The 13,516-nt window shown below is 43.3% G+C and overlaps 4 protein-coding genes across 4 annotated transcripts; 2 read left to right on the top strand and 2 right to left on the bottom strand.

Annotated features, from left to right (window-relative positions):
• Positions 1-576: 576 nt before the first annotated feature.
• LOC133392024 (histone H2A) lies at positions 577-1,305 on the bottom strand. The gene has a single exon (XM_061649847.1). It carries the CDS (start codon positions 1,152-1,154, stop codon positions 780-782), a length of 375 nt encoding a protein of 124 aa, XP_061505831.1. The 5' UTR covers positions 1,155-1,305; the 3' UTR covers positions 577-779.
• Positions 1,306-7,119: 5,814 nt separating this feature from the next.
• LOC133392036 (histone H2B) lies at positions 7,120-8,305 on the top strand. Its single transcript, XM_061649861.1, has one exon. The coding sequence runs from the start codon at positions 7,179-7,181 to the stop codon at positions 7,551-7,553; it is 375 nt and encodes a 124-aa protein (XP_061505845.1). The 5' UTR covers positions 7,120-7,178; the 3' UTR covers positions 7,554-8,305.
• Positions 8,306-8,582: 277 nt separating this feature from the next.
• Positions 8,583-9,080, bottom strand: LOC133392014 (histone H3). The gene has a single exon (XM_061649838.1). The coding sequence runs from the start codon at positions 8,991-8,993 to the stop codon at positions 8,583-8,585; it is 411 nt and encodes a 136-aa protein (XP_061505822.1). The 5' UTR covers positions 8,994-9,080.
• Positions 9,081-9,207: 127 nt separating this feature from the next.
• On the top strand, positions 9,208-9,629 carry LOC133392054 (histone H4). Its single transcript, XM_061649882.1, has one exon. It carries the CDS (start codon positions 9,249-9,251, stop codon positions 9,558-9,560), a length of 312 nt encoding a protein of 103 aa, XP_061505866.1. The 5' UTR covers positions 9,208-9,248; the 3' UTR covers positions 9,561-9,629.
• Positions 9,630-13,516: the final 3,887 nt, after the last annotated feature.

Here is a 13,516-nt window from a genome sequence, read left to right as displayed (position 1 = left end):
TTAACCAATTATTTAGATGGCGTTACTACTGGTTGCAGGGACTTTGATCACCACTAGACGGCGTTATTGAATGTGGAGTTGCATATGCGTTAGGACATTTCAATACTTTGTATTTTATAGGCATTCCTACATTGCAAATCATTTTATTGTTTCAAACAACGAAACACTTTAAAATGCTTCACAAATCTGGGTAACTGGTGATTAAGATGAAGGGTGAAGGGAAACATTAATAAGTATGGTTGTTTATTTGAACCTTCCTAATTTTTGGTCCAACTTTTTTAAAGCCATTGTCAACGTTTCCCGATATATTGAAAGCCAAACTTTTGTGAGAACCTAAGGCTACCTAAACGCACAACATTTTTCGACAATCGACCCTTTCAACATTTTCCCGTGGTTAACGATAAATCAGGTAAAAGTGTCCTTTACTGTTTTCAGAAAAAGGTCAACACGCAGGTATCACTGCTTGCATTTATATGGTAAAACCAACCTACCTGGAAAATCTTATGCATCGCTTATGATATGCTGCATTTTGTAGAATTCGTAGTGAGAGGTTACAGAATTGAAAATATTATGGGATGCTTTTTGTGCCAAAGGACGGCACATTTTTTCATTTACATTTTGTACACAGTTTCAAGCACGGTTCTTGATATATCTGGATTTTTTTTCCTTCTGGTTCTCCCATAACAGCATAAATCGAATAAAATGTCTTTGGCAAAGTAATTTGTCGCCCTGAAAAGGACGGTTTTGGGTTTGAGATGAAGGAAGCTTTGTCACACCGTTTAAGCCTTCTTTTCGGTCTTCTTGGGCAGCAGCACGGCCTGAATGTTGGGCAGCACACCGCCCTGAGCGATGGTTACTCCGGACAGCAGCTTGTTCAACTCCTCGTCGTTGCGGATGGCCAGCTGCAGATGACGCGGGATGATGCGCGTCTTCTTGTTGTCACGGGCAGCGTTTCCGGCCAACTCAAGCACTTCAGCGGCCAAGTATTCCATGACGGCTGCCAGATACACGGGTGCTCCGGCACCGACGCGCTCGGCATAGTTACCCTTGCGCAGGAGACGATGAATACGGCCAACGGGGAACTGAAGACCGGCACGGTTGGAACGGGACTTTGCCTTTCCCTTTACCTTTCCTCCCTTTCCACGGCCAGACATGGTTAGATTTGATTGGGGTACGTTTGTAAGGGATCACGAACAACACGATGTTCTCTTTGAGAAGGGTCTTTACGGAATTTTTTTTTTTTTTTTTTTTTATTGATTTTTATAGAGACTTTGAGCCTTTCGGCTTCATTCGCCTCTTCGTAAACTACTTAAACCTAACAATCTTCTTACCCAGGGCATTTCCTCCCTGTGTAAACCTTAAACCGAGTTTGCTCGGTTACCTTAAAACTAAGCTTATAACTAAAAGGAAGATCAATTTATTAAATTATCAATTTAAGATCAATATTAATTTACGACACATATTATTCTGATAAACTAAATTTCTTCATAAAGGTTTGTCATACGGAGGAATTTGAGGAGTTTTCGCTGACATTTGGGGTCGGGTGATAGGATGATGTCTATGCTGGTATCAAGATGGCATAAGGCGCGTTCGGTGGTGTATCCATGGCAATCGGTGAGAATATGACGAACAGTAATGTTTACGCCACAAAAGCTGCATAACGGTGGACTGGACTTTTCTAGGAGATAGGAATGTGTAAGCCGGGTGTGTCCAATCCTGAGGCGTGATAGCACTCGTTGGTTCTGGCTGGAGTGTGTGTCTTTCCAGGCTGTTGTTGATGGTTTGATGGTTCGAAGAATAGAATTTTGTTTCCGGTGCCAGGTGAGGTTCCATTTTTCGTCAACTATTGTTTTGCTCCATTTGTTGAAGTCTCTGCGGGCTATGGTTGTGTTGTTTTCTGGAGGACGGAGCCGACCCTGGTTTGCAAGTTGGTCAGCTTTCTCGTTTCCGCTGATACTCGAGTGACCAGGTATCCAGCAGAATGTTATAACCGGGGAGTTATCAAGTTGATCTAATAGTTGGATGTGCGGATCTCGGATGTTACCATGTTCTAGGGCGGCTAAAACACTGGCACTGTCGGTGAAAATAATATTTGGTTTATTAAGGCAAATACCTTCTTGCGCGGCGACTATCATGGCTATTGCTTCAGCTGAGAATATAGAGGTATGGTCTGGTAGTTTGATGGCACAACTGTTGTTGGAGGAGAAAATACCGAAACCGGCGGATTCATTAAGGACAGAGCCGTCGGTAAAGATATGATGGTGATTCTGGTATTTGCTTTGGATGAGACTGGTAAAATGATGGCCGGCGATATGGCTGCAATTTCCTGCACGTAGTTTATCTTTTAAAGACCAGTCTATTGTAGGCGGTTGACGATACCAAGGGCGTCCTCCGCGTCCGGTAAGCTTGCTGATATGGGGAAGCTGGTTATTGGTAAGGGCATGAAATTGTGCATTGACTCTGTTGATAAATGATTCGGCTTTGATGTCCTTCTCTAGGATGCGTCCTGCTGCTGCTGTTAATCTGTTGGTGATAATGTAATCAAAAGGAAGAAGTCCGCTCTCACAAAGTAGAGAGAGGATTGGACTGGTGCAGAAGGCTCCAGTTGAAAGGCGGATGGCTGTATGGTATATGGGAGCAATACGCTTCTCAAAGTTTTCTCGTTGGCGAGAGACAATTTCAATACCGTAGAGAATTTTGGGAAGCAGCCAGCTATTGAGGATCTGCAGAAGTGTTAGACGTGATGCACGATGTTGTCCAGCTCCTAACATCCTAAAGAGGTTCAGTCTGGTTTTTGCTTCTTTTCTTATCCGGTTGGAGTGGGGAATGAAAGTAAGTTTTGTGTCAAATGTAACACCTAATATTTTCGCTGAGTTTACATTTGGTATGATGTGGTTGTGAAGTTTGATTGGTAGTTTGCGATGAAAGCCCATTTTGCAGATATGGAGGATTTGAGATTTGGAATGGGATATTTCATGACCTGTCCACCGAGACCATTGCCTTATCTTGTCAACTCCTTTTTGGAGAAGCTGACGAGACGTGCTAACAGATCTCGATGAAGAGACCAGAATGATATCATCGGCATAGACAAAAGGTTTGATTTCATATGGAATGGAGCAAAACAGAGATTCTATACTGATAAGGAAAAGTGTAGGAGAAAGGATGGCGCCCTGAGGGACACCGTTTTCTAGAGGATATGGATTAGAAACACTATTACCGATTAGGACTCTAAATGATCTGTCTGTAAAAAAATTGTCTATGAAATTAGTGAGCCGGCCACCAAAGCCCCAAAAAGCTAGTTGAGAAAGAATGGAATGGCGCCAAGTGCGATCAAAAGCTTTGGAAATATCTATGATGGCAAAGTCTATGTGATGATCCTGGTCTATTGATTTTTGAATAGTATCATCTAATTTGGCAAAATATGTTTCCGTGCCCAACCCGCTCCGAAAAGCGTGTTGGTCAGAGCTAAGCAGGTTTCTGTCTTCTAATTCTTGCGAGAGGCGGCGATTAACCATGCGTTCTAAAACTTTACCCATGCAGCTAAGGAGGGAGATTGGACGGTAGCTATCAACGTTGTTGTTAGGTTTGTTAGGTTTGGGTATGGGGATAGTTAAACTACTTTTCCAATCATTAGGAATATTACCAGAAGACCAAATACTATTGTAAATGTTAAGAAGGGTGGATTTAGATTCTACAGGGAGGTTTTGCAGTAAGGGATATCCTATGTTATCGGGACCAGCAGATCTACCTTTACATTTCCTTAATGCCCAATGGAGTTCAGTTAATGTGAAAAGACTATTGTATCTATGTTCAGTGGCATCAGGGAAAGAAATTGGAACAGATTCAGTGTTAAGTTTATGGGTTTGAAAATTACTCGGATAATTGTGTGTGGCAGAAACATCAGAAAAGTGGATGGCAAAGGCTTCAGGTACTTCAGCAGGGGCAATGACAGTGTCCTGGGTTTTGAGAACTATTGTGGAGCTTTGTTGATTTTTACCATTCAAACAACCGACACGTCTCCACACTTCCTTGCTAGATAACTGAGGATTAATTTCATTAATGAAATTATCCCAGTAATTCTTTTTGGCAAGACGAACTGCTTCCTTGGCAAGTCGATTGGCTGTACGAAATTCCTCAGCAAAAGTTGGTGTGAAAAAATTATCCGGATTTTTGCTAGCTCGGCGGAATTTACGCAAAGCAGCTCTGCGAGCTTTAATAGCTGCAGCAACTGTTGCGTTCCACCATGGCTCACATCTTTTTCCAGGTTTTCCAGTTGTACGGGGAATACTCCGAGAAGCGGCGTATTCAATGCATGCAGTAAAGCGAGAGAGAGGGGGATTTTCATCAAGTGGAAGATTGAATATTATTTCTCTTTGATAAGCTGCCCAATTGGCCTCCTCATATTTCCACCTGGGGCGGAGAAGAGGCCGCTGGGGATTTAAACTACTGTGGATTAAAAGTGGAAAATGATCACTACCATGAGTGTCATTAGAAACTGTAACTGTGAACTGCTGTGCCATAGAAGATGACACAGCGCAGTAGTCAAGTATGGAGCCTTTGCCGTTTATGGGAGAAATACGTGTAGCGGATTGGTTTGAAATTACTTCCAGACCAATTGTTTCAAAAACACAAGCAATGCTGTTCCCTCTGTTACATGAGGTCGAGCATCCCCAGGTGGTATGTTGGGCATTAAAATCCCCTAAAACAATTAAATTATTATTAATTTGCTGAAAGGTACTAGTGAGATCGGAAATTATAGTAAAAGGGTTGATTGAATGAGAAAGATATAAACATACTATGGAGCATTGTACGGGAGAAGAAATTTCTACAACTACTGCGGGAAGATTAGTGGATATAGCTATTCTATTTGATGGAATGTGTTTTAAAATGCCTACAGCTACACTATGATGAGGTATGGTTGGGTGTATGTTAGTGTACCAATTGTATCTATTAAGAGGAGAGCTAAGGAGAGAGGGAACTGTCATTACTTCTTGAAGGGTGATTATTGTTGGATCGTGTCTATTGATTAGTAGTTTTAGTTCTTCTATATTTTGGTTCATGCTTCTGATATTCCAGGATAATGCAAATATGGATGAATAGTTATTCGATTGATATGATGAATTGAATTATGTAGTAAAGGAAAAATGGATAAAAGGTAATGCTTATAATCAGAAGGATATTGTTAATATTGAAATTATAAACTAATCTACAGATTTCGTGTTAGATCTAAGAGTTTTTTTAGAGGCGACAGAGGGAGAAGGATTGGATGTGGGAGGGTTGGGGGATTGGGATGAGGGAGAGATGGGGATGATTTTTCGGGGTTGGGATTCCTCTTCCGAGGAGGGGGTGTTCTTTTGGTGGGAACGTTTCCGTTTGTTAGTGGTGTTATTTTGTTCGTCTGCGTCATTTTGTTTTACATGTTTTACTTTTTCTACTTTTTTGTCTTCATTATCTTCTTCAGTTTCTTCTTCAGTGCTTTCTTCCGTGCTTTCTTCCGTGCTAAAATCGTCTAATTCTTCTTCACTTTCATCCTCTTCAATTTCCATTTGAGATTCTATTTTCTTTTTTTCTAAACTCTTTTCAAAATTCTTGCACATTCTTTTCATAGTTTTATCCTGATCTTCGATTTTTGTTGTTAGATTAGTTACTGTTTGTGTAAGCAAAATTATCATTTTTTCTAGAGATTCATTCTTTTTCTTGAGTTCTTCAATTTGGGTGTCTTTTTCATCTACTGTGTGTGTCTGTTGTGCGTATGTGATGCGGTTTTGAATGGGACTAGAATTTGTGGAATGGGTAGCATTAAGCAGAACTTTACGTGCCTCACCGTAAGAACAGTTGTTGTCGATCTTGTACTTGATGACCTGTTCTTCTTGAATGTAGCGGGGACAGGTACGAGACGTGGTGCTGTGGTTGTCCTTGCAGTTTATGCACACGGGATCTACGGTGCACTCTCCATGCGCAGGGGTACCACAGTTAGTGCAGGTAGGCGACAGTTTACAGTGAATCTGTGTATGTCCAAACTGTCCACACTTAAAACACTGCATTGGTTTCGGGTAATAGGCTCTTGTTTTTACTTGTAAAGCACCAAGGCGAATAAACTCCGGAATGGAGGTAGCATTGATTCGAAGCAGAAAAATGTTTGTTGGTACAATTTCACCATTCACTTTACGCGTAAAACGCCGAACATTCATTACTTTTTGGTCACTCAAGTTCTCCAGAATATCTTCATCACTTAATCCTTTTAGATCCGGGGCAAAAATTACACACTGAACACTATTGAGGGTCACATGAGGAGCAACTTTCACAAGGGTTCCATCGATTAACTTTGTAATTTTTTGAAGCTTCTCGAAGTGGCTTTGGTTCCTAGTTTTCAGCAAAAGCTTCTTTCCACTGTCGATTTTACGGCCAAACTCACTAAGATCACTGCCAACGGCGTCCTTGATGGTTTTACCTACGATGAATGGGTTTACGGGCAAGACAGAGTCATTTGCCATTTTAAGCACCAAATACTTTAGTTCACCATTCTCATTGTCTTTGTCCATCCATGAGGGCATAGGTCTCACTCTACGAGTGGTCCCGGGAGGGGGAAAATTCCCCCCTAAGGGGGGAGGGTCTGACATGGTGCCAGCCCAATGTAAAAATATTTCTTTTAAAACAACTATTTATTTCAATTTCAAATCACTGTTTAAATCACAGAATCACCACACCAACAAACACTTCACTGTGATACAGATATTATCCCTAACCACGTAAAACCAGTCCTGAAAAGGACTGCATTGAACGGCTAAAAGTAACACTTCACAGCAAGGTCGCACACGAAACAAAGAGGAAAAATACCGGGTAACAAATCACAGACTACAGAGCAGGAGGTATAAGAAATACGTCCGCACACTTCAGCTGTCACAAGTCGAGGATGACTGATGGAAGAAATGAGGAACTTGACTACTGATGGAAGAATGACTCTTTGCGGAATAAAATGAATTTAGACCCTACCGATGCTTATATAGCAGCTTATTCGTGCTGCCCGATACTCGTTTGGAATTTTTCGAGCTGCACGATACGTATTCTCTCTCACAGTCCGTTATAAGCGATCGGAGAGCTCGGAATTTTTCTAGAACGCAATCACCCGTGGAATCATACACATCGTGTCCCAGTGTTGAGTGAATTTTTCCGTCGAAATGGCACCCAAAACCAGTGGAAAAGCTGCGAAGAAGTCTGGCAAGGCCCAGAAAAATATTTCCAAGTCCGACAAGAAAAAGAAGCGCAAGACCCGCAAGGAAAGCTACGCTATTTACATCTACAAAGTGTTGAAGCAAGTCCACCCGGATACTGGCATCTCTTCGAAGGCCATGAGCATCATGAACAGCTTCGTCAACGATATCTTCGAACGCATTGCTGCTGAGGCATCCCGCTTGGCGCACTACAACAAGCGTTCGACGATCACGTCCCGCGAAATCCAAACCGCTGTTCGTCTGCTGCTGCCTGGTGAGCTTGCCAAGCACGCCGTCTCCGAAGGAACGAAGGCTGTCACAAAGTACACCAGCTCGAAGTAAGCCACTGAAATGATTGGCTTCGTTCTCTCAAATCGGTCCTTTTCAGGACCACAAACCGCATTCAAACAAAGAATTATCCTTCGTTTCATCTGCACCAGCGAATTAGCGCTTTAATTTCAGGGTGTCCGTCTTCGTCAACGTAATTGTTCAGTTTGTTGCGTTTGCCTGTACTAAATGGCATTAGTGCAGGTAAACGCAGCCATATCCTAAGTTTGTTTGCGAACTTTGTATTGGAAACAATGATGCTGTGATTGACATTAAAGTTCTGGGTTGTTCATTGTAAATATTAATGTTAAAAAGAACCTTAGCACGTTTACAAAAACATTAAAAAGAAGTCCGCACTGGTTGGAAGCGTTTTGCGAGGTGAAATTGTAAATGGAGTTTCGTGTATCATGAATTATGAATAGAAGTCGTTTCGCTCGTTGTATGACAATCATTTTTTTAAATTAAATTTTCCTCGCGCATACGAAGATAATTTATCGACAAAGCAACCAATAGCAGCTTATGTGTCGTGAGTCAAATGTTGTAATAGATTTGTTCGATTTTAAACTTGCTTATAAGGATTGAAGGATCGTCTTCTTAAGCGTTTGAATTAAAGTGTGTATAAGCATCAGTTAAGTTGTTTGTGTCGAACATTTGTTGTAAAATATATAGTCATACTATTCGTTCGTAGTTTGTTGTAAGCAGCGATGTTGGTATAATAGTCATAGGTTATATAGATGGTAATAAAGTATTGATCAATATAGTCAAAATCCTCAGATGCCCTATTAAAAAGCGAAACTTTGACAAGAAAAAGTTAAAATACCTCCCATAACATTGATTATTTAAAACAAATTTTCCCCCTTTTCACACTTTCCTCGTTATAACAAAACGACATACGTCAAGGCTTGCATTCGTATGTATAATTTCATAATAGCAATCGAAAGAAAATTCTTGGAATGTTCAACAGTATTGGTGGTCCTGAAAAGGACCGTTTTGAGAATGAAATGCCCCGTTTAGATAGGGACCGCTTCCGAATGCATGAACGATTTAGGCACGCTCTCCGCGGATGCGACGGGCCAGCTGAATGTCCTTGGGCATGATGGTGACGCGCTTGGCGTGGATGGCGCACAGATTCGTGTCTTCGAACAGACCAACCAGATACGCCTCGCTGGCTTCCTGCAGCGCCATGACGGCTGAGCTCTGGAAGCGGAGATCAGTCTTGAAGTCCTGGGCGATCTCACGCACCAAGCGCTGGAAGGGCAGCTTGCGGATGAGCAGCTCGGTCGACTTCTGGTAGCGACGGATTTCTCGGAGGGCCACCGTTCCCGGACGGTAACGATGCGGCTTCTTCACTCCTCCGGTGGCCGGGGCACTTTTACGAGCAGCCTTGGTGGCCAGCTGCTTGCGAGGAGCCTTACCTCCAGTCGATTTACGAGCGGTTTGCTTGGTACGAGCCATTTCACTTCGGGAGCGTAGGTTTCGTTGAGCACGGAGCGAACTTGTTTATTTGACAAAAGTTGAACGTTAAATGAGGAAACTGCTCGAACAAGAGCTCTTTTTATGCGCTTGCCAACCCTTGTTTTCTCTCATCTTAAGAGCAAGAGGGAATGCGTGGATGAAAAAGTATAAATAGGGACGTTGAGCTCGAAAACGCTCATTCGTGATCATCAATTTGAAGTGTGAACATCGTGAACGTACAATCCTGTGCTCATCATGACTGGAAGAGGAAAGGGAGGAAAAGGTCTGGGTAAAGGAGGAGCCAAGCGTCACCGAAAAGTGCTGCGGGATAACATCCAGGGCATTACCAAGCCCGCCATCCGCCGTTTGGCTCGGCGCGGAGGTGTGAAACGTATCTCCGGCCTCATCTACGAGGAAACCCGTGGCGTCCTGAAAGTATTTCTGGAGAATGTGATTCGTGATGCGGTCACTTACACTGAACACGCCAAGCGTAAGACCGTCACCGCTATGGATGTGGTGTATGCTCTGAAGCGTCAGGGCCGCACTCTGTACGGTTTTGGAGGTTAAATTTATCTCTATAAAACTTCCATGTGGAGTCTCAAATCAAACGGTCCTTTTCAGGACCACAATACATTACTCAAGAGCTGTGTCTTTCGCAACATTAAAATGTTTTATTTGAGAGAAAAAATGTCTATGATGGCTTCGAATGGTGTGCGTATAACATTTTACTCGCATAACAAGCACTCACACTGCTGTATATTCAGTGCATTTACATTAAATGGCGTTTTTTAAATGTGCCTTTTAAACGTATGTGCATGCGTTTGAAGCGTACATAAAAGCGACGATTGAAGTGTTTGTTAAAATATTTAATTTTTATTTACTTATTAATTTATGAATTTATTTTATAGTGTCGAACTAAAAAATTTTTATTTTTCAGGGCAAGCCTCTCATCCTCTTGAAGCAATAATCGCCGCTACACATGCGCTTCGTTCATTGATACTTGTGATAATTATTCAAAAGAAGGATTGGGTGAAAAAAGCTACACCGTTTCCATGAGGTTTGTGAGTTTATTATAACAGCTAACGGTGCCAATGCTGCCTTTGACTCCGTAAATCACTCAACGCTAATTTCAAAACTATCAAGCTACGGAATAAATAGAACGCTTGTTCATTGGCTCTCCTGTAATTTAAGTGTAAGACAAATTAAAGTGAATATTTCATCCGGGGTTCCACAAGGCAGTATTCTAGGCCCTATTCTTTTTATCATTTTCATAAATGATGTTATTTACGTTAAACCAGATTGCGAAAAATTGTTTTATGCAAATGATATGAAAATGTTCCTACCGGTATCAGATCAAACCGATTGTTTAACTCTTCAAAACTGTTTAATTCGATTTAACTCATACCCACCAAATACTTTCTGCAAGATTTGCTATCAGGGTGCTATGAACATGAAGAAATTAACTCCACCTCCAAAATCTATGCTGTTAACTGAATGCTATATATTTTCTTGGGATACTGACTTCATTTGGTATACTGACTTAGCGATGCTCCGCTAGCGATGCTTACATTTTGGTTTGTACATTTGGTAATTGTTCCTCAGCTTCCGTTATCATTAAAATGTTTCCCAGTTTTTATCCAGGACAAACACCCTGGGACCTCATAGATCGCATAATGAATTATTTGGGAAAAGTAACGCTCAGCCCTCTACGTTACGCTAGCGTTACAAGTAACGTCTGTCTAGCGCAAACCCAAGCAGCATTTTTGAACGCCTGGTTTAATCGTCGTGGATAAGCAAATTGAGGTAAAAGTAAGGCTCAGCCCTCTACGTTACGCTAGCGTTACGCGTAACGCCTGTTTACCACAAACCCATGCAACATTTTTGAACGCCCGTTTTAACCGCCATCTACCCGCTGCGCAAAGCGACGCAAGAAATCATGGAGTTCTGAGAATTTTATCATGTTCTCTTTTTCCTCCAACGGCAAATTTGTCGAGCAGCTCGTCGAGCTGCCCGTCCCTGGCTCCGCCTCATTCCCCTCGGCTGAGCGCGCTGTCGAAGGTTTGAATGTGTTGGTGTGTCAGACGGCCAATCGCTGTCAGCCATCGTCCGTGCTCTTTCCCTCCCTAGCGCTATCTCATTCTCGCGTGTGGACAATGCTCATGAGTTGCTGTGGCGCTTAAAAAACCGTTTATACACATTGCGGCGATGAAGTTGCAATTTTACAAATCAAACCAAAAAAGCGCAATAAGTTCTATTGCTGCAATGTAAAAATGACTAAGGAATCGCTAGCTAACGCTGGAGGGTTTGATGTGAAACGCGCTGAATCCTAATTCGCATTAACACGTTCATCTCGGCGCTGATTTTCATCAACTTTCCTTTCCACCAGCACCTAGAACGCAGGCTGGAAAGTTCACTGGCAGGCAGTGGGGCCTGTCATCGATCTGAACGTGTTAAGCATTAAAGATAACTTTATTACACTAAGCTTTTGCTTTCGTATGTTGTAGATTACACAGATATGCTGTGCCGTCTGCGCAAAGGTATGAGCGTGCGTGTGTGTGCACAACTGTCGCCAAATGTGTTTTTTTCCGGAATGTTATGATCCATCGGTCAAAGAAAGGAAGGCGTTAATGAAAGGCGGAAAGACGAATTGAGGTCCCTGTCAATGGTAACTGATGACAGGGAGCAGGGGTAGTGGCACACAGCTGTTGGGAGATTGAACAGTATACTTAAATTGCCGACGGATGGAGAGGGGGGTGGCCATGGAACCCCTACGATCATCGGTCACAGGCCCTAAAATTGTTGTCGCCATGGGGGGAGGGGAGGTGCAAATGGTTCTCCAGCCACGGAGCCCTAAAGACCATCTTTCCGGGGGCCCTTGTCGTTAATACTCTGTCCATTTGTAGAGATCATCGGCGACCGCCTAGTCCACCTACCGTTAGGTCCGCCGCTGGTTCATGACGGTGTTTTTTTTTTACTGTAGAGTGCATCCTTCCCCCTGCCTGCAGCGTATACATCGAGCAGGAGACAGTGTGGCAGTACCCCCGTCGTGGGTTCTAACCGCGTACGAACCGTCCGCCGTATCAAGAGGTGACTATCCGGCTACGTGGTACTCAAGTCCTGAAAAGGCCGGCATGATCGCTTTGGCTAGTACGCCAATAATAATAATAATAATAATAATAATAATAATAATAAAAAGAACTTAGCGTAGCAGTCCACACCCGGGTAAGAGTTTGTCTTGACTTTGTTGCTGCCGGGCTACCGCTGTGACGAGACAAATGGACGGAATGCACTCGACCAAAACATGAACCTACCGATCCGAACCCATTCCAAGGCATTGCCGGTCAATCGGCGTCATGATACCGACTCCAAGCCAACAAGCCGCCAGATTCCGGACGGACAGGTGCAGCACCATACGCGCACCGTAATAAACAAATCCAGAATGTATAAATTCAATTCAAAATGTTGTTTCCACTTGGGTCCACTAGCTGAATTAGAAATACAGTGAACCCTCTCTTATTTGAGAGGCGATGGGACTGTCGAATAAGAGGGGTTTTCAAATTACAGAGGTGAAAAGTGAATGAAAGGTCAATCCAAACAAGAAAGAGACAGAACATTTAGTATGCAGCCTTAACTGTTGCTATAGGTAACTGCGAACAGAATCGCCAATTTGAGCACACATCTTTCAATAACCATGGCAACACCATACACAAATAAGAGGGATACAGATTTCAGAGGTTTTCCAAATTAAAGGAACAAAAATGTACTGGAAATCAAGGGACTGTGCAAAATGTTAAAATAAGAGAGGTTTTTCAAATTGGAGAGGTGTCAAATAAGAGAGGGTTCACTGTAAATGTGCTACATATAACACGCACGTTTGCTTTGATCGTGTGTCTTTTTAATACCCCCAATAGCAGAGCCTATCGCAAAGATGCCAATGCCAATGGTTGTGTTGTCTCTCAGGTAGCGAGATCGAAAATGCATGGACTTTGTAGCCGCAGCGGATGAAAATGTACGCATCAGAATCAAATAGTTTTGGGGTTTCCACAAACACGCGCGCGCAAACTCACACACAAACACGCACGCGCAAACTCGCACACACACACACACACACACACACACACACACACACACACACACACACACACGCACGCGCGCGCGCACACATGCATGAACGCGCGCACGCACGCACGCACACACGCACGTACGCGCGCCCGCGAGCATAAAAGCGCGCACGCCAGCACGCACCCCCGAAAGCACGCATGCGAGCACGCACCCACGAAAGCGCGCACGCGAGCATGCATCCACGAAAGCGCGAACGCGAATACGCATTCACAACCCCCCCCCCCCCCCACTCCCCACCCCCTTACCGCATGATCCATTACGGCTACCTTATCGGAAGATAGGCTGGTTCAGCTATCTTGCAGCGCATCCTCATCCAAAACGCCAGGCGGGGTGGGGGAGCGGAACATGATAGAGTGAATGGTCACTTTCCCCGCGCTGTGTGCGTGTGTGTGTGTGTCGAG

Source organism: Anopheles gambiae, chromosome 2, assembly GCF_943734735.2.
Source record: "Anopheles gambiae chromosome 2, idAnoGambNW_F1_1, whole genome shotgun sequence".
Lineage (NCBI taxonomy): Eukaryota > Metazoa > Arthropoda > Insecta > Diptera > Culicidae > Anopheles > Anopheles gambiae.
Note: the sequence above shows the minus strand (reverse complement) of the source record. Positions and strands in the feature narration are given on the sequence as shown.

Coding starts and splice junctions, on each gene's coding strand:
- LOC133392036 (XM_061649861.1), top strand. CDS start 7,179: ATGGCACCCAAAACCAGTGGAAAAGCTGCGAAGAAGTCTGGCAAGGCC.
- LOC133392024 (XM_061649847.1), bottom strand. CDS start 1,154: ATGTCTGGCCGTGGAAAGGGAGGAAAGGTAAAGGGAAAGGCAAAGTCC.
- LOC133392014 (XM_061649838.1), bottom strand. CDS start 8,993: ATGGCTCGTACCAAGCAAACCGCTCGTAAATCGACTGGAGGTAAGGCT.
- LOC133392054 (XM_061649882.1), top strand. CDS start 9,249: ATGACTGGAAGAGGAAAGGGAGGAAAAGGTCTGGGTAAAGGAGGAGCC.